The 27,414-nt window shown below is 33.9% G+C and overlaps 3 protein-coding genes across 3 annotated transcripts; 2 read left to right on the forward strand and 1 right to left on the reverse strand.

The window, feature by feature from the left end:
- The first annotated feature begins 7,582 nt into the window (after positions 1–7,582).
- On the forward strand, positions 7,583–10,545 carry LOC134279598 (uncharacterized). The gene is made up of 3 exons (XM_062762014.1): positions 7,583–7,966; positions 8,899–9,124; positions 9,501–10,545. The coding sequence occupies exons 1-3, from the start codon at positions 7,658–7,660 to the stop codon at positions 9,977–9,979; spliced, it is 1,014 nt and encodes a 337-aa protein (XP_062617998.1). The 5' UTR covers positions 7,583–7,657; the 3' UTR covers positions 9,980–10,545.
- A 96-nt stretch (positions 10,546–10,641) lies between these two features.
- On the reverse strand, positions 10,642–14,720 carry LOC134279600 (holocytochrome c-type synthase-like). Its single transcript, XM_062762015.1, has 6 exons — positions 14,611–14,720; positions 13,748–14,015; positions 13,283–13,430; positions 12,882–13,002; positions 11,983–12,066; positions 10,642–11,725 (listed from the first exon to the last, which is right to left on the reverse strand). Exons 2-6 carry the CDS (start codon positions 13,991–13,993, stop codon positions 11,464–11,466), a joined length of 861 nt encoding a protein of 286 aa, XP_062617999.1. The 5' UTR covers positions 13,994–14,015; positions 14,611–14,720; the 3' UTR covers positions 10,642–11,463.
- A 23-nt stretch (positions 14,721–14,743) lies between these two features.
- Positions 14,744–26,606, forward strand: LOC134279597 (S-phase kinase-associated protein 2-like). The gene is made up of 11 exons (XM_062762012.1): positions 14,744–14,871; positions 15,190–15,343; positions 16,261–16,396; positions 16,509–16,617; positions 17,026–17,140; positions 17,465–17,511; positions 22,113–22,247; positions 22,385–22,483; positions 23,236–23,363; positions 23,629–23,791; positions 26,043–26,606. Exons 1-11 carry the CDS (start codon positions 14,801–14,803, stop codon positions 26,236–26,238), a joined length of 1,353 nt encoding a protein of 450 aa, XP_062617996.1. The 5' UTR covers positions 14,744–14,800; the 3' UTR covers positions 26,239–26,606.
- The last annotated feature ends 808 nt before the right edge of the window (positions 26,607–27,414 follow it).

Consider the following 27,414-nt stretch of genomic DNA (forward strand, 5'->3'; position numbering starts at 1 on the left):
AGCGCAGCGAGCGTCGCGAAGCGACGCTCGCGAAGCGAGCTCAATAGACTAACGTGTAAGAACAGAGGAAATTCGGATTGAAATCTGTACATACGTCAGCCAATATTTCTCTGTGCAACATTCCCAGAATTCCTGCACTACCCAATGTCCTTTGCGCAAATATTGCCGAATAAATAAATAAATAATAACGTAATGCATATATCAGGCTTTCAGTTTGTACAAATCTTTCAAAGAAACAAGAAATAACTCTGCAATGTTTTTCAACAAAAATTGCACTAGTTCTATAGTTTCAAACAGACGCTCGGCTATCTCCGTAAGCTCCGACGAGCTTTGTGACGTCGTATGACGTCACAGCTAGTCGAGATTTCTCGTGCGGCTTGACGTTCGAAGTGGCTGAACTCAAGTGTTTTTGATGGTACAACTGCGCTCGCCCCAACGGTCACACCGTAAAACATATTAAACTCTATCAGAATACTGTCTAAAATTTCAAAAAGTCACTTCCGGTTTTGAGTTATTTCCCTTTAAACGAAAATTTATAGGCTTTCATTTCCAGACAAAGGCTCAGAGACCACAAAAGCTGGAGCAGAAATTTTACTGGTTTTAGATAACAGAAGGATTGAAGTTGTGCACATCGGTTTTTGTTTTTCGATTTCTTTATTCAAAATGGCGCTATACAGGGGTCAAAAATAAGAACGCCTAAAAGAGCGAAAATTAACACATATTTTCCTTTTTATCTTGAAAACTAAAAATATTTTGTTAAGACATGTAGAATAAAAGTTGTGCATAATTGCACGAGCTTTCATTTAATATCATTTAAAAGGGGCTGGCCCCTAAAATTAGGGATCTAGGGCCCTTGAAATTTTTTGCTTTATAACTCAAAAAAGGTAAATATTTCGGAATGACTGTCGATTATGAAGGTTTGCTTTAACATCTTATTATCTCATGAAATTGTTTTGTTCGAGTCTTGTTTTAAATGAGCTAGATACATGACCCATATATGTACAGGTAATTCTTTTCACTCGGCACGTAAACGCGAGCTCCTCAAGCGTGTAAACCAAAACAAACTTACTATAAATGATAAACATGGCTACATTGGATGCTAATATTTTTTAGAATAAGGTTCTTGAAGTGTTTTGTGTTTTTCCCCCAAATTATCATGATTATTCACTGACAATTTTCCCTTTTATTTCATTTTTTTTAAATCGTATAAATCAAGTCTACTAAAAATGGAAGAAAAGATAATCTTTTCTTCTTATCATATAAAAACAAACAATATAGTTAGAAAATAAAACATAACTGTAAAGCATATACTATTCACAGCCATTAAGTGCACGCCTTTTACATTCACCTTGTTTGTTTACGATTATATAACGCGCCTCCCTCGATAACGCGGGGCAAAGTCGGTCACCGGGAATCAATCGGCGTGTTATCCAGCGACCCCCAGTCATATACACAAAAGAAACCACAGAATGGATAAATTTAATTAATATGTTGAATCTTTCAGATTATTTCATAGTATCTTTGACTGATTATGTCGCTAGTGCATTTCATTCAATAATTTATTTGCTGAATTAAATGAAAGTTGCATATAATTATTTTTTTTTATCATGTTTATAGCAAATGTTTTTCTCGATATCGAGGTCCTGATCTGTTTCACCTCAAATACCATCGAAAATATGCTCCTTTGATTGATTTCTACTAGTGATAGATTTTTTGTATCTTAAGTTAAATGTACATGTATGTAAGTCAATATACGTTTTTTTGTCGGCGTCCTTAAAATGTACAACTGTATACGTCCCAAATATACAAATATCGAGCGTTTTATCAGAATACATCAATACAAAATCCCACATTCACACGCGCGTCCAAAGTATGTAGATTGAGACCACATGCGTAACTTATTCCATTGGACAACTAATTAACCTTGATCAAATAATTATTTTCTATTTAACTTGTAATTTTTTGCGAGCAGGTTTCCGTTTATTTTTTCTTATCAGCTCTCGTAATGCTTCATTAAGGTTTTACGGAGACATATAATGTACATGCATGCAAGTACAGAACATGCACGTTTTATAATTAAAGTATAATGCATATGCAAGAGTGCCCAAATATACGCATGTAGAGCCTAATCTGCGTTTGAAATACAGACATTAGAGTGAACTAATTATAGGTCCGCAGAGTTGATTATGAGTTGTTTTTATAACGGGTAGCCCATCCTGTCCAGTCATCGTCACGGTTTGTAACCTCGTAATTACACAGGTAAATACTAAGGTGTCAATCTATATATTTTCACCTATATTTTCCCCCTAAAAAAATAAATTACCGAGAGATGTATCATTTTCTCCTATCATATATTAATTGACAGTATTTATGAACAGCTGTTAAAACACAGGCCTGTGTAAACGGTAAATCAAAAGAAGGGAAATCTGGGGTATGAAAAACAGAAAATATATATAATGCCTCATTCTCTGAAGATTACGTTGTCTTCAGATAACTAAAATACATGTACCAGTAAATTAATGTCTGTCGAATTTTATTTTAATGATAACATTTACTGGTGTGTACCTGTACACGCAGTGTGTCACTTTTTCTAAGCCTTCGCCCAAACGAACAATTTAGCAAATCTTGAATGAATTAATTTACACTATCCCTTCTACATATCCACACACATTCGCCTATACCTAAAATCTAATAAAAATCAGATTTGTGACCATTTCTTTATTTTATCAAGATTGGTTGTAATTAAGAGATCAAGTAGGAGTATTAATATTAGTGTCCACTATTGCAAACAGTGATGTATCGTCCACGAATCGAATTTCATTATGTATGCCCTGTTACGACGCACTTTGAAAAATTACACACTTTGAAAAATATTTTCAAAGTGCGTTAAATTTGGGACCAAATCAACGCACTTTAAAAAAATAAAATTTCTTTTCAAAGTGCGCTAATATCGACCATATAAATGCACTTTGAAAAATGTGTATGGCTTGGTCAATATTCTTGCAAATCTTAGATATGATAGAAATAATTGAACCTGTTTGATAACTCTTCGGTATGGTCACTTTACGATATGAAAGTGAGCGATTTTGATTTTTCCATATATGTACTTTGAAAATTCTTTCTCCCTTAATTATTTTACTGAACTAATTTTTTTTTTTTTTACAGTTTTTATGCATTTTATGTAAACTAAAATTTATTGAAAAATTTTAACGTCATACCAGTTATATTGTTGTGAAGCATAAGCATCTGTACGGCGGGGGGTGGGGGGGGGGGGGTCACACAAATGTTTTGCAAATACATTATATAGGCATTAAAAATTGGGGCTTACCTTGGGGGTGTATCCTATTTCAATTTAAATTATTAAAATCTATAAGTCTAGAATTTGTTTTATGCATTTTTTTCAAAGTGCGATGCCACAATGCCCTCAGTTATGTCATTATAGTTTACATCCACCTCTGTTGCCTTGTGTCAAAAGTTCAAAACGTTTTGCACCCTAGTCCTCGTTCACACGTGCGTGGCCGCAGAGAGCCGCGGGCATGTCGGTGTTAAAAATACATCGTGTACTCCGATAGTTATAAATGGAAATAATTGTAAGTGTACCAGTAAGTGATGTTTCCAACTCAAGGGAAAAACCCGAAAAGAATATTTCAATTGCAGAATTTTACGGGAATATGCTTGTACATGCAAGTTTAATTATATACATGTATTCATTTTTACATGTACAAAAGTGGCCAAAATATATGCACACTTTTGAGAGATATATCCAAACCTTAGTCTAGAACAGATGATCTAACCCCTGTGCCACACGGGCGGTGCTCAGATTTGAAGAATTAATTCAAGACATTTTTATCAAACTTTAGTATGCTGATACACTTTAACCTTGCACTTTCCTGTGACCTTTACCTCACTTGTCTTTAATTTGCATTTTTCTTAGTATTAAAGAAACCATTTGAGATATTTTTATGTAAGCTTATGCATTATTTGAAGGGGATTTTATAATCTATATCCATTTTTTAAGATTTCAATTTTAAAGAAACTATTCAAGATATTCTCAACAAACGTCATACATTAATACAGATTTTAATGTTACATTATGTACTAATATACACTTGGCGATGCATTCATGTCCTATAGACATATTTCTAGTTAAATCCTTAGCTAAATCATAGTGTTGAACCTAATAAATTCTTCCGATTTGATACTGTATATGCTCAGAAAAAATAAGGCTGAACATATCCATTCATTCAGACAAGTCAAGGTTACTGACAGAGAAACTGTAAATTCGCTACAGTATTTGTACCTGTGAAACATTGTTGATACATGTATAATGCAGGGTGGGACATGATCTTGACTCAAGTTCAAGGTCACTAAAGATAAGATGTTTTGGCTGGATTCATGGACTAAAAGAATATATAAAAAACATGTGTGTACTTTTCCAGTCGGTAATACACATACCGTATGATCCCTATTAACCACCCCTGCCCCCATAAGCGCCCCATAGGTCTTTTTTCAATTATTAGAAAACAAGGGCCCCCTCTACAATGATTAAAATCATCTAGAATCGTATCAAAAGTCTGCCAAAATTTGAACAAAGTGAAAATGTAACTTGTCTATTATCCAATTTCTCAGTGGAAAATGAATCATATCGAAAAAATTGGGTGGATTATCCTCACTTAAAGTAAAGTTCGACATTATTTTAGCTGTTCTTTAAAATTTTTGAAGTATAAGAATGACATTAAATATTAATATGAAGAGAATACCAAAATAACCGCCTCCTTTTCGAAATTTTCTACGCGCCCGGGGCGGTTAATAGGGATTATACGGTATTAGATTTTTATAACAGAGTTTGTCATTGCATGACGCAAGGTCATTTAGAAAGTTCAAGTTCACATACATTCCTTTACAGCATTTTTCATGGCGAAACATTGCTTGACGCAAGGTCATTTAGAAAGTTCAAGGTCACATACATTCCTTTACAGTGTTTTTCATGGTGAAACATTGTAAGTTTCTTCCTTTACAAGCCTTTAGGTTGCTTACTTGTATAACTTTATAATGTGGCTTGACCTAGACTCAAGGTTACGTCTTCCTATCCGTAGCTCCAACGGAAGACCTATTCGTTGCTTTGCAACGAGCTCGGCTCTAGTTCTTCTTCTTTTCTTTTTAAATTTGCTTGTCAAGCTTTTTTTTTTTGTAGGTTTGATTTTTTCTTTTTCCCTTAGTTCCCCCCCCCCCCACTTTCAATTTGCTTCCGACGCCAATGAAACCCCTAAAAAAGGGTAAGCCCCAATTTTCAATGCCTACATATATATATATATATATATATATATATATATATATATATATATATATATATATATATATATATATATATATATGTCTCTCCCCTGGTTTCGACGCCTATGGAAAGTATGAATATATTTCCACAAATGAGAAACAATTTAACATGTTGTAATTTTATACAAGTGTGATTGAGGGTGAAATTCATATTCTTTTTCACCATAAATCATATTCTAACTGAGGTAAGAAACACATACCTTAGTAATATTTATCTCATATAACAAAGAAAATATTGATCTCGACAATGAAAGATATATATGATACAATTACTAGTCTATGTAAACACTGGGTGATATATATTATACATAAAGTCTTGAAAGTTACCATGTGAAGTTTTATACGCAAAGAAGTCAATTATATTTAACAATATAAGCAATTAAAAATTATGTAAACCTTATTTATCAGATAATGTTTGTCCCTTTTTCGGGTTAAGTTGATTTTTTTTACTCTTTCTGCCCTCTTTCAAAAACGACGTTACGTCACTGTTGGTTATGGTTTAAGGGTCAATGTAAATGACACAAGGAACATTAAATATACATTTAGTTTTTAAAAAGCTAACTGTCCAGGCAGTTGTCTGGGTTTCTTGACTATATAAGTATTTGCAGGTCAGTAATCAGTATTACAATAATAACTCTTCCCGCAAAGAAAAAACAAATAAAATTAAAAGAAACAAACGTCGATCGATCGATTGAGAGAGAGAGAGAGAGAGAGAGAGAGAGAGAGAGAGAGAGAGCAGAAAACAACAGCAGCAAAGTACCCGGTAACTGGCTCAACCTATTGCCTGGCTCTTTGGCAAGGATGGCTGTTTCTTGGCATGTCAATATATCTATTTATAACGTAAAAACTATAAATGAAATACAAATATTTCAGTAGTGGCACAAACAATTCAATTCAGTTCGTTTATTGACCAATTAAGGGCCCTCGTGGGGCAAAAAGAAAGTATATGTGAAAATGTATTATAATGGTTATAATTATACACACGAAATACAATGTACGTACACGCAAGAGGGAAAGGATTACTTGATTGACAGGAAAGACATACAAGTAGGGGAATATCCCAAATATTTTATATACATGTATATAAGAATTGTTTTATAGGTATATATACATCATATATATGCATACATTCCTTAATCATATATATTTGAAGGTATCATAGTATCACACTTTTACATAATTAATAAAAAAAAAATCACAGTCCTAAATCTTATGGTAATGCTTTTTGAAAAAAAAAATTTCAAGAGAATTTAGTATATCTAATTCTTCACAATTTAGAATCCAGAATAATTTTTGTTTATCAGGCAATTCTGTAAAATGTTTTACTTTAGATGAAATCAGGTTAAATGGGTCTTCTCTTTCCTTTGTAAATTTGCTACAGTGAATAAGGAAATGTTCTTCATCTTCCATTTGATTATTAAGCGTACAATTTTTACATATTCTTTCTGATCTGGGTGTGTTATTATATCTGCCTAATTCCATGAATTGTCTGTGCCGATACACGTATACGCGTAATTATACTGGCTGCAAATTGGCTTTCTGTATTCATGTTTTAATAAAATTAGTTATTTTTCCAGTCTAAAATTGTTCTTCAGAAATAAATAAGTGACAAATTTTCCCTCTTTTAGTGTTTTATTTGAGTGTTGCCAATCAGGTGAGTATTTTTTATTCATGGATTGTTTTAATGAATTCATAAGTTTACTCTTAGTATAGGACATTATGATTGGAATATTAAGAATTTTTAGTAATTTTTCTATTTAGGAGTACCAAGTTGTTTTTTGGGCGAAATGAAGTTCCTTACTACATATAAATGCATCTTTTAGTAAAGGGGAATCCGATTTTAAATTTTCTAATCTGTACGTAATCGTAGCAATATCTAAGTAACCTGTTGATAATATCATAATGTAAAGGATATATATCTACCCAGTTGTGAAAGAGAAGCATGATTCATACTTTTCCTATTCAAACCTAATACAGTTTTACAGATCTTGATGTGTAAATTTTCACCAGTAAAGTTTTTGTAGCATAGTTGCATTAATATTTCATTAAATTGCTTTATTTTTTAATATATCAAACATGATGACAATAATAGGAAAAGTCCCAATGAACATCATTTCAGATAAGAGTATGAATTTAGGAGAAAAACATTTAAATAAATATGTACCAGGTTGTTCAATACACTAGTAAAGTTCTTATAGGTCCTAAAAAACTTTTTTACGAATTGAAATAGAATGACTTAACTCTTTTTAATTTTAGTTCTGAACTTCCGGTCTCATGTAACCAACCACGCCACGGCACGTCAGATTTGAAGAGAACTTTGAAAATGGCTTTACAAGCTATTGCATCGTTTGTGCTTCTAAGTTTTATTTTATCACCAGCTTTCTGCCAAAACACGGAAGAAGACGAGGATATGACATACGCCTTTGAGCCAGAGGAGCGGTTCCTGGACATATTTCCACTGACTGGGGACAATTTCACAGACAGCGTTCTGAGAAGTAGCGATGCCTGGATTGTCATTTTTCATTCTGGTCAGTTAAAGCGGAGCTGGAAGTCAATGGCCGTCAATCTGAGAGGCGTGGTTTGGGTTGGCATGGTAGACACGCGCTACCAAACAGAGCTGCTCGAAAAAATGGTATGTACAATTTTTAAATTTAATAATCAGATTATGTCAGCCTTGTGTTCATGCAAGTAAAATGTACCAAATTCAGTGTGCATACTTCTGACTAATATGTTTTTCAATGTGACCGCTGGGGCGAGCGCAGTTGAACTAGCAGCAATCATGTAGCCCTCTCCGATATTTAAAAAGCTGATATTTTTTGGAGTCTCAGGTCACATATATGATGTTGTCAGAAGTTACATTGAGAGCCGAGCTCCTAGTTCAGTTGAATGAGACTACAGGTCTTGTGCAAAATGAAATACTCTGTAGAGAAGAGCAGCAATTGTTTTTGTCTCTGTCAAGCTCTCAGCAGAGAAATAAAACTAAACTAGCTATCTCTTGGTAAAAAACAATTATTAATAATTATCCTTGAATGGTTTTTTGTATGTTTTGTAATAATTGGGCATGGAATCCTGGTAGCGAACGAATTATGGAAATGTTAACAAGAAAATTTGCCTGACGTATGTACAAATTTCAAAATACCCTGTAGATCAAACTCCCAGGTCAGTAGGTCAAAAATATGAAAGGTCTAGTAGTTAATTGCCAAAGTTTTAAGTATTTTAAGTTTTATCATTAGGAATATACATGTATGTACATGTACGCTCCAGTGCCAACCATTCTAGGTGGGTATTCATTCCAGGTTATGGACTTCAAGGTAACTGTTTTGCAGACAAATGGGTATACACTATACACAGATTGACAGACGAAAGAGTACATGTAAAAGCCCTCAATATCTGAAACAGGAGTTGATAAAAAAGGGGGAATATTTGCAACTTATTAAAACATGATAAATAAATAACTAGATTTCCCATGTGTAGCATATATTCTATTGATCAGATCGGATAGATACTGAAATGAAATACTATTATTAGCTCAAATTTTTACAAGAAAACTTTTCTCTCCAACAGAAATACAGAGTAAACCATGACTCCGAGGCTCGAGTGTACCCTCACGGACCAATGTCAATAAAAAAGAAGTCCTGGCTGAGTGCAAAGTCCCCAAACGAAGCTCGTATGTTAGCCGTGGACTCAATTCCAGATAATTCACTTCGGATCAAGGGGAAGAACCTCCAAGAATTCCTCGTCGACTGTTTTATGTCCAAACCATCCAGGTTCCCACTTCTGCTCCTCACGGGTAACTACCTTATAAGTAGAATTTTGAGTTTTCAATTCTGGCATCATTAATTACTAAAATTGAATATCGCCAACAGTAAAATTGCCTGTCAGTTTAATACCAGTATCTTATCTTTCGGCATTTTAAAAATTGCTGATATTTCTTGCTAAAATTTATACAGAATTTATGAACAATTCATTAAATTTGTGTCTAGCTAAAAATTCCACGTATATGGTCATTCAGTTTAAAATATATATATATATTTATGTTAGACCTAAGTCACCTAACTTCCTTAAATTTAATACCATTCTTTAATATACTATTTAATTCAGATAAAAGAATGTTTTCTACTTATTTATATAAAATTTCTATTCTAAGTAAATATTTTTCTTTTTAGAGGAGACCGAGACCCCTGTTTTGTTTAAAGCCGTGTCTTACAGATTTAAGCGGTACTTTAATGCTGCTCGGGTCGTGAAACCGACTCTGGAGGATTACAGTGCTCTAGGAATGGAGGACAGCTTCTTTGACACGCCCCTTTTGTTTGTCCTCCTACCTGATGTCAAGGACAAAGGGACCAAGCACACCCAGGACATGGGTTTCAGTGCAGTGATGTTTGAAACTAAGAAGATGGGAGACTTAAACTATCCCAACATTCTGAGATTTCTGTTTGGAGTCAATAATTCATACAGGCACACTCTCCCTGGCGACAACCAATCAAACGATCAGGAGATTTCTGAAATGTCAGACATCGTAAAAATTGAGAGTAAAAGGTTTGAAATGGAGAAGCCAAAAAAGAAAGCTAAGAAAGAGGATGATTCTAGTATTAAATTTACAATGACAAACACAATGACTGGAGCAGTCAGAGATGAATTATAGCAGAGCGTCTGTCAATTTTACGTCTTTCCTCAAATGCTTCCATTCCATTTTAAGAATACTTGCCAGCTAGTGTCATGAGACAATAAACCAGACATTTTTCCTACTTTGATTTAGAAATTTAATGCATTTTATACTTGATCATAATTTTGCTACGCATTAAAAATTCACTTGGTCCTCTGATCTACCGGTGCAAAATAATATGCCTCCGTGGGGGATAAAAATCCAAGATGCAAGACATAAAACTTTGCGATATATATTGACTAGGTTTCTGCTACTCCTATTTAATTAGGCTTATGTGTTCACTGCAGTAAAGTCGCTCATTATTTGCTGTGTTATTACAACTTTTCCTCCTGTCAGTATTGTAACTAATTTGAAATTACCGGGTATGTAAAAAAGAACACATAGTTGATACATAAATTTTCACATTATTGATACTATACTCTTTGAAAAAAATATGGACAGCTTTACCCAAAATGATCAGATACTCTGATTAATAAATTAACTTTACTATTCAATGTTAAAATCTTTCAAAGAGCATTGTTATTCTATTGCATGATGTATTTTGTATTTTTGTAATAAATAATATTTCTTGTTATTGTGCATGTATTAAACCATTATATATCTTTTTATAATTTTATAATAAAAAGAGAAAGTATTTGAAATACAATTTACTTCATTTATTCTTATTTTATATGTACATTTTTAAAGATATTTGTTGAAATAAACAAACAATGTGATGGACCTCTTAAAGAGGATTAACATGTAGGAAGTTCAGACTTCCAGAGAATCCTAACCATAATAAATATAGGATCTCTCATAATTTGTGGTTGGGTAGGGTTTTTATCCAGCAAATTGTAAGCTTTTTTTATCCCCAAACCTTGGCAAGGAGATGAAAATACACAATTTTGATAATAATAATACATGTATCCAACCACACATTATGGGAGATTCTTTTTATCCCATGTTTAATACATCACTGTCAATGTTTTACACTGTTTTTATAGAAAAATCCACTTTATATTATTATCTTCATCCCCCTTTGTGATGTCACAACTGCTGTATATGGAAAACAAAATCCAATGAGTGATATCAAAGTGAAAATTATAAAGGGACAAACATGGGATGATTCCTAATAATTAGCAGAAAAAAATGTATGATACATTATAGTAAACTGATAACACAAGAAAACATGCAATCCAAACATTCAAACACTGCTTTACAGCTTGTTTTCCACCAGAAGTGCTGGCATCTTATGATAAATATTATATGATTTGATGAACAAAATAAATATCTTTCAACCCTCTACATTACACTCAGATTGTTTGGCAAAAACCACAACTTTCTTCTGACACAAAATAAACACTCTCAGATCTTCCTTGTTGGTAAATCTTCCACCTTGCTGACTTATTTATCACATTAGCTTCTGCACACAAATCTTTGTGTAATGATTTAAACACTGTTTGATGGATCAGAATTATTTTCTGTCACGTTTTGGTTGGCTCGGCATCACTGGATTTAGAACCAAACGAGAGTTTGTCCTTCAGTTCCAAGCTCCATCTCATCATTGCGACCTTGGAGCGATCTTTAACTGCCGTAAATGAATCGAAAGCGGGTCTCACGTCCATTGCTGTAAATTCATAAGTTGATTTATCCACATCTCCCCCATCATAGTAATCTATTATGTAACGGACCTCACGTCCACAGCGGTCTACGATCCAGTCATGGCGGTCAAAGGGGAGAGGATACCTGTAACAGAATTATCACTATCAATTAAAGAATGTACTTCTTGAAGAAAGGGAATTGTATTAAATGGTTTCCACTGATTGACCTAGAATATAAAGTTTTGCACTGCAGTAAAAGAGTTACTAGTGACAGATGGGCTTGAACATGTTGAAGGTTATTGGTAGATTGGAATTCCATATAGAAAAAATCTTTATATCATACATATCAATATGTAAGATAACTGGTACTTATACTTTTATTAACTGCATAGTTTATTTTACCCCAGCCAGTGTCGTATTTTGGCTCTAGGAGAGTAGTCTTTAGCTTTTCCTCCAAATCGCTTTAATCTGGGCTCTGAACATTCCCTACAACAGAAGCAAAGCTTTATAAAACTTAATGTCAACATTCTGTATCAGAATACAGTGTCATGGTATACCAATATTTAGTTACAACAAAAACAAGGCTTTATATAGCTTACAGTTAACATACTGTATAAGAAAACAGTGTCATGGTTTAACAGAAAGCCTAATGTTAGCATACTGTGTAACAATACAATGGCATGTACATGTATATATTAGTAGGCAGTGGCATTCAGTTCTTTAATTATGTATCCATATCTGCAAGTTACACTGTACTCATTTATAGATTAGTCTTAGAGGTGTAATATTGATCATTTTACCCTCTTCCTATATATTTTTTGTGTGTTTTTTTTTTAACAAATTTGTTCTATTTTAAAATACATATAGTACAGACTACACATGATTACATTTAATAGCAAGCATATGATTTTTCCCCATTTGAATCAACCCTTGAGGTATTTTCCTTTCCACATTGTAGACACTGATGATTTGTTATTTCCCTTTGATATGTAATATATTTTCCTGCATCCCTGGCCCCCTACTGAATGGGATATATTTTCATGCATGCCTTTCAAGCTTGTCCATAGTTAATGTTAGAAACAATTTTTCCACCGCCTTTTACCTAGAGTCTGGAGAGCAATGCTTCAGATATGAGTTCCTCCTTACAAGCCAATACACTGTCATTGTTGTGAACATTGATCATGTTGATAATGTTATAACCCTTTAATCTTCAATTACCTGGCATGGAGTGCCTCCCATTTGAGGACCCCTCTCCAGGCCTGTTCACCATGTTCACTGTCAGTGTATATAAGTATATTTACCTGGCATGGAGTGCCTCCCATTTGAGGACCTCTTTCCAGGCCTGTTCATTGTTAGCGTTGTGGATACTGATGATGTTGTTCATGTCTTTATCACTAATGTCTCCCTCCTTCCAGCGCCAGCCTGTCAAAGTATAGAGAGTTTGGATCTATATGTATATATATGTGTGTCAAATAGTTAATACAAATTTTTGCTGCATCCAAGTATTTTGTTTACAAACTCCCCCCATATATCTTAGATATCAGTGTGGAATTTTTTTGTGAAATCTGCAAAAGATCTCTTGCAGATTTCACCAAAATATTCCACACTGATTTAAGAATTTTTAAACAAAGAAACACTTTACACATAATAAAACAAATGAAGGAGTCCATCATTATCTTTTGAATCACGAGCTGGGACTGACCTTTTCTAAGCATGGCATTCCAGAACATCTGTGGGGAGGGGTAAACCCAATTCTCCTCACTGTCTGCCTTAGGGATGTTGGACACCACTCTGTCAGTAGACAGGGGGAACGGCTGATCAGGGGACGGTCTTTGGTTTGGTGGAGGCATCTGTAAAAAGAAATTACATATAGCTCATTTAGAAGGAAAAATCAATACATTTCATTTCCATCTTTCTTGATTTTATAGTATTTTTCTGACTTCATAAAATCCTACCTAATTTCTCAATCAAGATTTTCCAACATCCAAATCTTTTGAATTTTGAAAAGGTCTAAGAAAATATCAATATATTCTGTTACAGGCCAATCAAAAATAGCATTGGTAGTTAGAAATTTTTACAAAATTGGCATTGTATGAATGAAAAAGATGAAAAAAAAATGTGTTGATTAAATTTAGCTGACAGATCCTACACCTGTTGTTCAACATACCATGTTCCTTGGGTCTATTTCATCACTGTTTGTGGCATTTGATCCCTGGTGCATAGGACACCCACTGGGATAAGACTGTTGAGTTTTCTGATGCATTGGACATTCGCTTGGGTAGCTCTTCTGAGGTGGCTGAGATTGTTGATGCATCGGACACTCGCTAGGATAATTCTGGTTTGTGTTGATGGTTTGTAAGTTGTTCACTGAAGTGGCTTGCTGAGGTTTCTCTGTAGATTGTGTGCCACCCATATTTAAAATTACCACTAGTTCTCTACAAACCAATGAAAAATATTGGAATTAAAAAAGCTTCTATGTTTACAATAGTCTTTTTATAAGCTAGTACATGTATAAGGAGTGACATACATGCAACTTATGTAATGTGTAAGTTTTCATTAAAGAATTTTCACATTTTCATTTGCAAGTTGAAAAACCTATATTACCCTCACAATATTCTCTCTTGAAAAGTTGATTGCTCGTTTAAATACTAGTATATTAAACCGAGCCATTACTTTCTCTGTAGAAAATAGCCTCTGGACAGTTTGGTACATTTTTTCAATGTTACACAATACATTTCATGTTGTGCAACAAACCACATATTGGTCTCTTTAACTAACTCACTGAATTTTTTTAAATTTCGCTTAAAAAAGGGATTTCTTTATGTAAAGCAAAAACAATATTTATTCAATTAGAATCAATACATTATAAAACAAAATAAAAAAAAAAAAAAATTGTTTGAGGATGATCAAGATGATGATTAGGTCATGTTTTTAAGTAAATCATTTCAGAATTATCGCCTTCCCGTCCATTTTGGTAAATGAGAGTGAACAAGAATCTTGTAATGTTTCTAAATATTTAAAATTACTTACTTTAGTCAATTAAAAACAATACAAATCTTCAAAAACACCTCAAGTAAGTTGACAATGTCAAACCAAACGTCTGTTGTGAAACATGCTTTTGTGTGAATGCCGATCCCGATCTGAAATAAGACACAAACAGGAACGAGTTACTTAGCGCCCTTTTAACACCATTGGCGCTAAAATCAAATTTCGTGTAAAGATGGTGAACTCAGGGACCAAAAGATCAAGGCATTTTCGATCGGAGAAGGAAAACATTCCACAGAGAAAGAAGTATGTGAAGCTCAGTTCAACATAAATATATAAAATTCATAAGTTTGGAGTACTAGAAGTGCATAGCAAAACTGAACGAAAAAAATGTCTGTTTGAAAAAAAAACTAAATCGGTTTATTATTATATAGATTTATTTAAAAAAAATATCGATGAAAAATATATTGAATAAATGTTGTAATAGAATTTGTTTAGTTTTTACGAGCTCATACTCTTCATTGGCTTAAAATTTATACAAATACAAATATTATGAAATAAGTAATTTTGTTGTTCAGTATGTTAAAAATATTAAAAATGAGTATTTTTTTTTTCAAATTGTAGGAGAGCAAATGTCAAAATCCGCCCCAAGAAGGAGTACACATTTGCTGATCTGGGTTGTGACTTATTGTCAGAGAGTGGTAGTTCAGACAGCGAGAACTTGGATTTAATCACACCAAGTGTCACCAGTACAGCCAACGAATCTCTGTTATTACAGGTATAACATGGACAAGACATAGAATCAGCAAAGGTGTAAATCCTGAAGTCATGTATACAGGTGTCTCATTATATCGCGGTACTTAATTCTTTTGCCTAGAAAGTGTAATTTCTAATTTTTGTTTTAACTTACATCATGTTATGTACATCAAATGATAATTGTAATTCTAACTTTGGCCTAACTTTTTAATGTCCAATTATTTTCCAAGCTTGCATCGTTTAATTTGTGGTCTATTTTTAAAACAGGAAGTCTTATTTACCTCCTAAATCGGAGAGTCTCATTGTATCGCGGTATGGAAATACATGGAAACTTGTAAATGATACAGACCTCAATTTTTATTTTTGAATTTACGATGTAATTCTACATGAAAAAGTGAACAATTGTATAAACTAAAGACTCTTAAAAGATGAACTTTATTATGATTTTTACGAGATTATAATTCTAATGGTCTAAATATAATTTAAAGGAGACAGGAAATCAGAAAATTTCGTTTTATTTTTTTTCAAAAGGATGTTCCATACTTCTTAATCACCGAAAAAAATAAACATTCAAACAACATTCATAATGTCTATCAACAAAAAGAAAATAGGCTATGTATCCACATTTTTGCGATATACCGCGATATAATGAGAATTGAGTATAAAATCAGAAGTTTTTGAAATTACTTTTGATATTAGACTAGAGATGAATTGAAAGAGATACCCTCTTGTGTTTGATTCTAAATTTATGGGTCTTAAAGCTAAACACGACTTGTAACTAGGCGTATGCCATATTCGATTATACTATACTACACTATACTATAGGTGTATTCTTAGGTATCTTTCTCTCCTGCCATGGAGGAAGTACTGATACACCATTGTTTTTTTGTCATCAGATTTTTTTTTCACTTGATTGAGGGTTGTATCATATATCTACAGGCCCCTCGAATATTACAGAACAGTCAGAAAGACAATACACCATCTGCAATACACACTGTGGCACTCACTCCAAAACCGGAGAAGTGTGATGAGAATATATGTAAAAGTCATCCAGAAATCCCCAGAGATGATGCAGGTTTGAAAAGTATTCATACAATAATTATTTCAAAGCAATATAAAATAATGTGTATACCTTACACTTGTTTTCATATCCTCAGATGTTTTAATGGTTTATTTTTCATGCACAGATTACGTCAGCCACTTGTCAGATGAAATGATACTACGTATTTTTCATTGGTTGCCAAAATTTAGCCTTGCCAAATGTGCTCGAGTTTGTCGCCGCTGGAATCGTGTTGTGTAAGTTCTGGGAATTTCCACCAAATTTTGGGTCGGGGTTCTTAAACTTAGGATTTATTGGCTGTTCATAAGAAACCATTATAAAAAATATGGCTTTAAAATTTTTCAGGAAAAAAAGCCTAAAAAAAATATTTGTTCCTGCTCCTCCAAGCAACCTTAAGTTTTATGACAGACCCTAATTTTTTAAAGCTTTGCTCACTGAAGATATGAAATGATATGTATATATATCTGTTTCTATTTTGTATGTAAACAAAGGTATGAAATGTGGTATTGTCATTTTTTTCATCTTTATTTGGTAAGAATGCAATAAGTTTAAATTTCAAAGTTTATCAATTACAAGTACAAGAAAGTTTATTGCTGAGGTTTTAAATGTATTTTATTTTTAACATTTCCTGTTTTTTTTTTCAGTGGAGATAAGTCTTTATGGAAGAGAATTGATCTAGCCAACAAAAGAGTAAATACCAGCTGTCTGGGCCTGCTGTTACACCGTGGTGTTAATGTTCTTAGACTCACGAAAACAGAGGTAGGTCCTATTACGAGCCAGTTTTGATGTTTTTCTGGCACGACATATGTTTTAGATTGTAATACAAGGTGATTATGTTCTTAGACTGACAAAAACAATGGTTGGTACTACATCCAGGTTCTCAGACTGACAAACAGTTCCCTCTTTGTCTCTATGAGGCCCCAGTCTCTAGTCGCATTAAATCTCTATAGAAGGAAAGGACTCCTGCTCTGGGGACAGAGGCTGTTTATGATTTCAACTACTTTCAGTGTATAAATGCCCTTTGTAGTCAGTATCCATCAGAGATTTTTATTTTGTTATTGAATTTTTTCGTATTCTTTGTAGATAACAGAGGACGGGTTTGACAGGTATTGGAAGGGAGATAAATCTGGGTAAGCAGTGACGGCATTACTTGAACAAAAATATTCATAAGGCTACCTAAAATTGAAATTCTCGTTCTCAGGCTCGTGCGCATCTGTTTTGAGATAGCCGCATTGCTAATTTTATTATTTTTTGATAAAATAAAAAGTGGGAGACCAATCTGGAAAAAAAAAGTTCCATCCTCATTTTATCGTAGTTTAGTATTTAAATATCACTTCCGGCAGCCATTTTCAAAGAGATTTTGTCTACTTTGTTTGAAAATACATTCGAAGACATTGCCTACGATGTTCACATGCTGATAAGCAATGGATAAAGCCTAAAAAAATTAATTAATAGTTTCTCAGGCAAAAAAATTCAATTTCAATGCGGCAGGCAGGCTTTTTTTTTTTTGAAGCAGGTTTTTCACCTTTTTTAAGCCATTTGTTTAATAAAATGAAAATATCTACTAATACTTAATTTTTGTTCTCTAAAATTACTTATAATATGTATTCAACTTTAAATAATGTTATGCCAAACATTTATTTAAAAGTTTATTCATAAAATATTGTAAATTTAGAAGAAATTAGTGATGGGACATCGGTTAATTTTCATAATTGATCATCGGTTAGAATCGGTTACTGCTTCCGATGCGATTTTACCAATTATAATCGAATGTCATAGTTTTGTACATAAAAGCAGACTATAACAATGAATTCATATTATTTCTTCATCGCGGATATATAAATATGTAATATATTGTTTTCTTTGTTTATATCTTCTTTTACACTTTCTATAATATAATATATAATGCACCCTTTGGTCTTAATCACAGTGCTCCAAGTTGCGACTAAAACGGTCGCATTTGCGACCAAAAAATTGGTTTTGCGACTAGAAATTAAAACTAAGTCGCATTTTCGCGACTGAGAAAATTTGGGCTGGCAACGTCCATCTTCTTATAATCGGGATCGAGATTTAGGTTTTCAAGATTCTCCATCAAGACAACGTTTGAAGATACATGTATATACTTTAAAACACTTTACAAAGCGTCGTATGGACTTAGATCACGTAATGTTATGACAGCATGCTGTAATAGTTAAATTTGATAAAACCAGAAACGTATGTGCATAACGTTTCTGAGAGAATGGCATCCAAACGTCGTAAACTTTCTAGAGTTTTTTTTTGACTTTGTTATTAGAGCATTTGTTCAATGGCTTGCATATCACAATTAAGTGTTTTGGCAGCATTGATAACGACTGAGTTATGGGTAAGATACGTAGTAGTAAGTAAACATGATAAACAATTGGCAAAGTCTAGTCTCAACAACTGTCAAAGTTTTATTTTATATTGATTAAACTCTAATTCTAGGATCAGATTACTTGTGTTCTTCTGTGTACTATACAAAAGATGGTTGTATTTAATAAAAATATATCCTTCAACTAGCAAAAGATTTCTAGTCACAGTAATTAATAATCTTTGATTTAATAAAAACATAACACATGTGGAAGTTAGTTCATTGTTTAAACTGTGTTATTTACATGTTTTCATCATTGCGAGTGAAAAATTTGTTTATGGCGACCAGAAATTCTGAAATGGCGACCAAAAAAAATTTTAGGTCGCCATTTAGCAACCTTAAAGTAAGTGCGACTTGGAGCACTGAATCACCTTGATCTGCTTTGTGCTAGTTTGCTTTGTAACACATAAGTATGGTGAATGGTGTGATGCCTGTCCATATGAATCATTGACCAGGCACTGTTAGCATTGAAATAACCTGGACATTCCAACTAATATATAAATTAGAAACCAAGAAAAAAGATGTACCTGTATAATTTGTTGAAAAAATAATGATAATTAACACATAATATATTATATTAATTAGTACGTTTCCGATGATCGATTATGAAAAACAATAATCGATCATCGGAATCGGTAGCATTTTTTCGTCAACAATCGATGTTTTCCGATTATCGGTACAACACTACAGGGACCAACCTAGACCAAAAATTTAGGGAGACTTCACTTCTCCCTCAAAGAAATTTAGGGAGAAGTTTTGAAATTTAGGGAGACTTCATGGCGCGTCGCGCACATTTATTAATAAACGTTGTAGAAATAAAATTATTTCATTGTTTATATTTTATTAATAAATACGTTTCATTAATTTTCTGTATTAACATCATACTGAAAATAATCAAAAAGAGAAAAAATTCTTTAAAAATTAGTTTTTATATTTTTCCAATTACAAAGTATAAAATTATCTGACCCCAAAAATTAAACAATATCATTGTATAAATTTCTTATTGATGAACTTGTTTATTTTTTTTTTTTCATTTCTTGCATAGTATGCACAATTAACTTTAATATTCACTCTTGTTATTTTATATTTTCAGGGTCTTTGCATAGTCATAATTTTTTTCAATTTTCACTTCAAAATTAAATTCATTTTCAATCTCCAATTCTTTTTCTAAAAAAGTTTTTATGTACTACTGTATGTACTACTGCACGCCGATTGAACTACTTGACTGTGTGTATAGATTAGACGTGTAATTTCTTAGAAAGTTAATAACTCTACAATATAACAGTAAAAATATGTCTGCATACACAGCATGAATTAATTATTTGACAATAGAAAGATCTAAAATTATCTCCAACATCTTTGGCATGACATCAATCAGGGATTTATCAAGGCTGTTTTTACTACCGGTAAACGGTACCTTTCCCCTCTTGAGAAAGGTGAAAAATTCCCCTTTTTCAGATAGAAAAGTCTCCAATTAAACGGAGAATATTTAAAACATCGTACTGAAATTTTCCGTTTTTGTCCGATTGAAGTTTAACAGCATAACCTAATTCACAATCCTAGTCATTCAAACGCTTTTAAAAGAGAGAGTAGATTATTCAAGCTTCTAGTTGATATTGATTGGTAAACATGTGCCATGTCCATGATGTCAAAATATACGTGTGCGATTGCAGAGTTAAGAAAAGTGTAGATGAGTAAGATGGAGCTTAAATCACTATGAATCGGAAGAATGGAGTAACAACAAAAACAATGTTAGTAGTGAAACATGAAAAACAGAATTGATTTGTGATAGATATTGAGAGAAAAAATTAAATAAAGTACTGACCTGGTTTAAATTTTTTTTTGTTATTTAATATTTTGTCTCAAAACTGAAGTTTTTGTGGCCTTTGTAAAGGTCTACAAATGACCCTCAGAAGCTCTAAGAATGCAGGATTTTGCTCCATTTATTTAAAAATTTTCCGGGGGGGCATGCCCCCGGACCCCCCTAGAATACTCGCGCCTCCGGCGCTCAGATCGAGCCTGCGGCTCTCATTTTTCCCCTTTACATATAAAACGGTAGTAAAACAAAATAGCTAGATAAATCCCTGTCAATCATGTCGATAGCTGTCCAGCTGTTTTACGTCTTGTTGTTTACAACCTGTAACAATGGACTTTTACATACACGGAAGCGTAAAATCTAGAGGAGTTCCGACAGAGTATTCAATGACTTGGTCATTGGTAGCGAAACAGGTGCAAGTGTCCTGCTGTTTCGTTTATTTCAGCAGTAATAAAACATGATTTATAAACTACTGACGATTCTACCATGTTTCCTAATAGATTTTTTTATGATTTTCAATAAAGGGTTTGCAAATGTTAAGGCGACTTAAAATTTCGCTTTCATGATAAATTACGGCGAAGTTTGGAGCCCAAAAGCGACTATTTCGCCTCAGTCGCCCCCTAGGTTGGTCCTTGCACTAGAAGAAGTATATTGGTTTTTCTATTAAAAACGTCTATCTTAGCATTTATGAAAAGGGGAATAACTCAATTTTCTTTTCCAACTTGGAAAAATAGAAAATTGAGTCAATTCCCTTTTCATTATGTCAATAAAATTTATCAATGCGGCCATTTTTTAACTGATGCAGCGGTGCCTGAGAAAATATTGATTTTTTTTTTTGGCCTAAAGCAAACCTTTTGATCAGACATGGAAAGTATATCTGTGATTAAAAAAAATTATCTCTGTTTTTTAAAAAAAATTGAAAATTCAAATTAAAAAAATACCTCCCTCATCTACTTTTTTTCCAATAAAATGATAAATAAAATGCCTCCTGCCCGCATCTGTTTTGGAGAAAATTGGCCTGAGAACCAGAGAATTAAATTAAGATAGCCTAACTGCTTCAAGCAGTAATTTATTTTTTCACTTCCCATACTACAAACAATCATTATGATTAGAAGCAATCAAATCTGAAACATTTAATCTGAAAAGTTCAAAACTACAGTTTATGTGAAAACTCTTTATACTTGACAAGAAAAAAACCCTTGTGGTGAAAACGTACCAGTCTGTAATTGCCAAAAATTTTATGGACTCTGACCAATTACTACCTTTCAGTGTAGTGCAGCTTAATGCTGTATTCTGATATTTAGCACACTTTGACAAAGTCAAGGTGAATTTATGCTACAGTTTTTGGCAGAATTGTTTTTTCCAAAGTCAATTATTGGAAAGTACATTGATTTAAATCCGTTGTCAGTAAGCACTGCTATATTTGCAGGTTCGAGTCCCAACTGTACCTTGATTTGAGTCTGTCAGTTATATTTACAGGTTCCAGTCCCTTCAGTACCTTGATTTGAGTCTGTCATATTTTTCAGGTTTCAGTCCCTGCAGTACCTTGATTTGAGCCTGTCATCAGCCAGTACTGTTATGATGGGGCACTTGTTCTCCTCCTGTCAGAATCTGAGGAAACTCAGTCTGGAGCTCTGTACAATAGATGATGATGTTGCCCAGTAAGTCAAAACGACATAATCTTCTAGATCTAAAGGTGTTTAATATATTTCAGGTATTCAGCTTAAATGTGTGACAAAATAAATGATGTTGAAACTGGTGTAATGAATGTTTTTTTTTATTTGTTTGTTTGTTTTAGTTTGTTTGGACAGAATAAGAACCTTCAGGTGTTGAATCTCAGTATGTGTGAGGGACTGACAACTACAGGGCTGGCCGCCATTCTTTCTGGTTGTAGAAGGTAGGGGTCTCTTATGAGTTTTAGGGCTGTGTATTGAACCAAAAATTTCGATACGATACAATATTTTTTAAAGCGATATGCGATATATTGGATTCTAAAACAAGTCTATGAGAAAAGGCTTATGAATCATTTTAATGCATAAATTTCATTACAATTGAGCGTTTTATTACCCATTTTAAAGTTCTTGTCTCATTTTCTTTATTAATAACACCTCAAATTAAAACTTTTAATGACAGTAAAATCAACATGTTCAAATAAAATTCTCTTTGTATTTTTTTAATAATTGTAAAAACTGTGTTATTTCCTTATAAATTATAAAATTATTGAACAGTTTTAATTCAAAAAAGTGAAATATAATCTTTGGTGATTGAAATTCCCATCTTTTTAACAGAATTAGAGGAAAAAGTGTCTGTCCGATACGTATTGGAAGTTATTTTTCGATACAATATTTTTCTTGAATATCGATACGTATCGATATATCGATATATTGATACAGCCCTAATGAGTTTCCTGTATGAACGAGTTTAGTAATCACTTAATTACCAGTAAAACAAATAATTGATCCCAATAAGTTAACCATGTAAGCCACTTTTGTACAATAGATGATAATGTGATCCAGTAAGTTACAAGAGTGCTGTCTTTGATTGGCTATATTATTGTGACCGCTGTCTTTGATTAGCTATATTATTGTAATCGCTGTTTTTGATTGGCTATATTATTGTAATCGCTGTTTTTGATTGGCTACATTTCAGGTTAACTTCCCTGAACTTAGCTTGGACCGGACTGAAGAGACAGAGTGTGGCCTACTTATCCCTGTGTCTCCCTCCTTCAGTAAGAAAACTGAACCTGAGTGGATGTCGAGAACACATCACAGATGAAGGTAAATATTCTGCAACAATCTGGATACTGAGCCATAGTACACATACTAAGAATGCATAACAGATAAAGGAAAATCTTCACAAGTTTTACAAAATACAATTCTCCATTTCAATATCTGGATTAACAATGCCCCTCTATACATAAATTCCAATGTACAGTATATTTCCTACAATAAATATGTAGAACTGTTTGTTATATACACATTATACATGTTTGTATTCTATGTTTGGAATATATATGTAGAGGTGTTTGTATTTTCTGAACAGAAGTGCTACAGCTGGTAAGAACCTGTCCTGATCTTACAGAATTGGACCTCTCAGACTCCACGGTCATCACAGGACTGTCCATCTCCTACATCATGTCTCACCTGACCAATCTACAATACCTGGCCCTCAGCAGGTGTTATAGACTCCCCTGTAACAGTATCAGGTAAATATCATGTCTCACCTGTATAATCTACAGTACCTGTCTCTCAGCAGGTGTTATCGACCTCCTGTTACAGTATCAGGTAAATATCATGTCTCACCTGTATAATTTACAGTACCTGTCTCTCAGCAGGTGTAACAGTATCAGGTAAATATCATGTCTCCCTGTAACAGTACCTGTCTCTCAGCAGGTGTTATCCACCTCCTGTTACAGTATCAGGTAAATATCATGTCACACCTGTATAATCTACAGTACCTGTCTCTCAGCAGGTGTTATAGACTCCCCTGTAACAGTATCAGGGAACAATCATGTCACACCTGTATAATCAACAGTACCTGTATCTCAGCAGGTGTTATAGACCTCCCTGTAACAGTATCAGGTAAATATCATGTCTCACCTGTATAATCTACAGTACCTGTCTCTCAGCAGGTGTTATAGACTCCCCTGTAACAGTATCAGGTAAATATCATGTCTCACCTGTATAATCTATAGTACCTGTCTCTCAGCAGGTGTTATAGACTCCCCTGTAACAGTATCAGGTAAATATCATGTCACACCTGTATAATCTACAGTACCTGTCTCTCAGCAGGTGTTTTAGACTCCCCTTTAACAGTATCAGGTAAATATCATGTCACACCTGTATAATCTACAGTACCTGTCTCTCAGCAGGTGTTATAGACTCCCCTGTAACAGTATCAGGTAAATATCATGTCTCACCTGTATAATCTATAGTACCTGTCTCTCAGCAGGTGTCACAGACTCCCCTGTAACAGTATCAGGTAAATATCATGTCACACCTGTATAATTTATAGTACCTGTCTCTCAGCAGGTGTTATAGACTCCCCTGTAACAGTATCAGGTAAATATCATGTCTCACCTGTATAATTTATAGTACCTCTCTCAGCAGGTGTTATAGACCCCCCTGTAACAGTATCAGGTAAATATCATGTCACACCTGTATAATCTACAGTACCTGTCTCCCAACAGGTGTTATAGACTCCCCTGTAACAATATCAGGTAAATATCATGTCTCACCTGTATAATTTACAGTACCTGTCTCTCAGCAGGTGTTATAGACTCCCCTGTAACAGTATCAGGTAAATATCATGTCTCAACTGTATAATATACAGTACCTGTCTCCCAGCAGGTGTTATAAACTCCCCTGTAACAGTATCAGGTAAATATCATGTCTCACCTGTATAATCTATAGTACCTGTCTCCCAGCAGGTGTTACAGACTCCCCTGTAACAGTAGCAGGTAAATATCATGTCTCACCTGTATAATCTACAGTACCTGTCTCCCAGCAGGTGTTACAGACTCCCCTGTAACAGTATCAGGTAAATATCATATCTCACCTGTATAATCTACAGTACCTGTCTCCCAGCAGGTGTTACAGACTCCCCTGTAACAGTATCAGGTAAATATCATGTCTCACCTGTATAATCTACAGTACCTGTCTCCCAGCAGGTGTTACAGACTCCCCTGTAACAGTATCAGGTAAATATCACGTCACACCTGTATAATCTACAGTACCTGTCTCTCAGCAGGTGTTATAGACTCCCCTGTAACAGTATCAGGTAAATATCATGTCTCACCTGTATAATCTACAGTACCTGTCTCTCAGCAGGTGTTATAGACTCCCCTGTAACAGTATCAGGTAAATATCATGTCTCACCTGTATAATTTACAGTACCTGTCTCTCAGCAGGTGTTATAGACTCCCCTGTAACAGTATCAGGTAAATATCATGTCACACCTGTATAATCTACAGTACCTGTCTCTCAGCAGGTGTTATAGACCCCCCTGTAACAGTATCAGGTAAATATCATGTCTCACCTGTATAATTTATAGTACCTGTCTCTCAGCAGGTGTTATAGACTCCCCTGTAACAGTATCAGGTAAATATCATGTCTCACCTGTATAATTTACAGTACCTGTCTCTCAGCAGGTGTTATAGACTCCCCTGTAACAGTATCAATAAGAAAAGGATGACTGTGCAATCTGAGGGTAGTTTTAAAACAACTTATGATGAAACTTATGAATAAACTGTCTTTACATTAATTTAAAAATGGTTTTAATAATTTGAAAAGAATTTTGAAAGGTTTTTTATGCATGACTGAATAACTAATTACAAAAGTTAAGTTTTTGGTCCTAATCACAATTTCTAGTATAAGGGCCCTAATATCTGACTAAGTAGAACTCCAGTAAATTGTTTCTTGTTCTTTACTCTTCCCTATTTTTCATGACAATTACAGAGAGCTGTCCTATCACCCACGGCTGTCAGAAGTCGAGGTCTTTGGAATGTTTCGAGATGGAACAATGGAACATCTCAAACACGAAATGGGGAATCTGGAACTGAATCGGTACCCCTTCTCCAACATCGCGAGGCCCACCACGGGAATCAGAATGACTTCCCTGTGGGGCCTCAGGGTGAGGGACAATGCTGTGTGATGACCGGATCTCAATCATGTGCCAAATTTAGACAGCAGCAATATACAGTTAGTACACATATCAGCCCATCTCAGGAGAGAAAGCTATCTGTCAAATTCTCAGTCTGTGTAAGTTAATTAAATAGGAACAAAGTTGTTAATATTTTTATAAGTTGTTGAGATTGACGTTATTTAAGGTAGATCTGTATTTGGTCAGGGTTTAAATGTCAGGAGAATGTCTGATGAGAGCATTACAATGTCAGTGTAATAATGCTTGCTTTTTACATGATATCATAAAGAAACATGATTTAGCTTTTACTTGATGTGTCAATTTATTGAATATTTGGTAATATATGTATGTACTGTGGAATCATTAATATTGTTCATTGGGTAGTCAATATATATTATTATAACAGTAACTTGATCCGAAGGGTCGTATCACGTCGAGTTGACAGGCGCGGATCATCAGATCAAACTATCTGTCAAATTCTCAGTCTGTGTAAGTTAATTAAATAGGAACAAAGTTGTTAATATTTTTATAAGTTGTTGAGATTCACGTTATTTAAGACGTCGAGTTTAATACAAATCGTCGAGACGCTTCGCGTCTCGTTTGATCTGATGATCCGCGCCTGTCAACGAGACGTGATACGGCTCTTCGGATCAAGTTACTGTTATAATGATAAATTTATTATATACCCCCTTATAACTGGCTAAATAAATTAGAATAAACCTTTAGAGAACAATTGTATAATATTAATCCAATAAACAAAGCATAATTACAAGGGACTTTTTAACGCGCAAAAAAAATAACGTCATATTTCTGCGTACCACGTCATCAGTTTCAGAGAGTGGTGATATGGATTCAGAAAACAACATGTTGGTGATCTGGAAAATCGGATCACGACGTCACGTGATAGCGTAAATTCAACAGTAAAATTGAGTGATACACGTTAGGTATATAATAATACCATTTATCGTGGATTTATGAGTCATCCTTATCCACAAATTAACATCCCCATAAACAATGATGTTCTAAACGTAATGGTTCAATGAATCTTTTGAAAATGCGAGTTACCCACAAAATAACACCCATACAAACAAGGAAAATTTTGATCATCCACCAATATTCACTGCCACAAATTCAAATGATTCTCCACACAAAATAGACAACTCGTATTTCTTGGCTACACAAGGATTA

This window comes from Saccostrea cucullata, unplaced genomic scaffold (genome assembly GCF_032062105.1).
Source record: "Saccostrea cucullata isolate Sc308-1 unplaced genomic scaffold, CSIRO_AGI_Scuc_v1 ctg353, whole genome shotgun sequence".
Taxonomy (NCBI): Eukaryota; Metazoa; Mollusca; class Bivalvia; order Ostreida; family Ostreidae; genus Saccostrea; species Saccostrea cuccullata.

Coding starts and splice junctions, on each gene's coding strand:
- LOC134279598 (XM_062762014.1), top strand. CDS start 7,658: ATGGCTTTACAAGCTATTGCATCGTTTGTGCTTCTAAGTTTTATTTTA. Junction 7,967..8,898: donor CAGAGCTGCTCGAAAAAATG/GTATGTACAATT, acceptor TCTCTCCAACAG/AAATACAGAGTAAACCATGA. Junction 9,125..9,500: donor CCCACTTCTGCTCCTCACGG/GTAACTACCTTA, acceptor TTTTCTTTTTAG/AGGAGACCGAGACCCCTGTT.
- LOC134279600 (XM_062762015.1), bottom strand. CDS start 13,993: ATGGGTGGCACACAATCTACAGAGAAACCTCAGCAAGCCACTTCAGTG. Junction 13,431..13,747: donor AAATAGACCCAAGGAACATG/GTATGTTGAACA, acceptor TTCTTTTTACAG/ATGCCTCCACCAAACCAAAG. Junction 12,067..12,881: donor TGGGAGGCACTCCATGCCAG/GTAAATATACTT, acceptor CTTCTGTTGTAG/GGAATGTTCAGAGCCCAGAT.
- LOC134279597 (XM_062762012.1), top strand. CDS start 14,801: ATGGTGAACTCAGGGACCAAAAGATCAAGGCATTTTCGATCGGAGAAG. Junction 16,618..17,025: donor CGCCGCTGGAATCGTGTTGT/GTAAGTTCTGGG, acceptor TTTTTTTTTCAG/TGGAGATAAGTCTTTATGGA. Junction 22,484..23,235: donor ATTCTTTCTGGTTGTAGAAG/GTAGGGGTCTCT, acceptor GCTACATTTCAG/GTTAACTTCCCTGAACTTAG.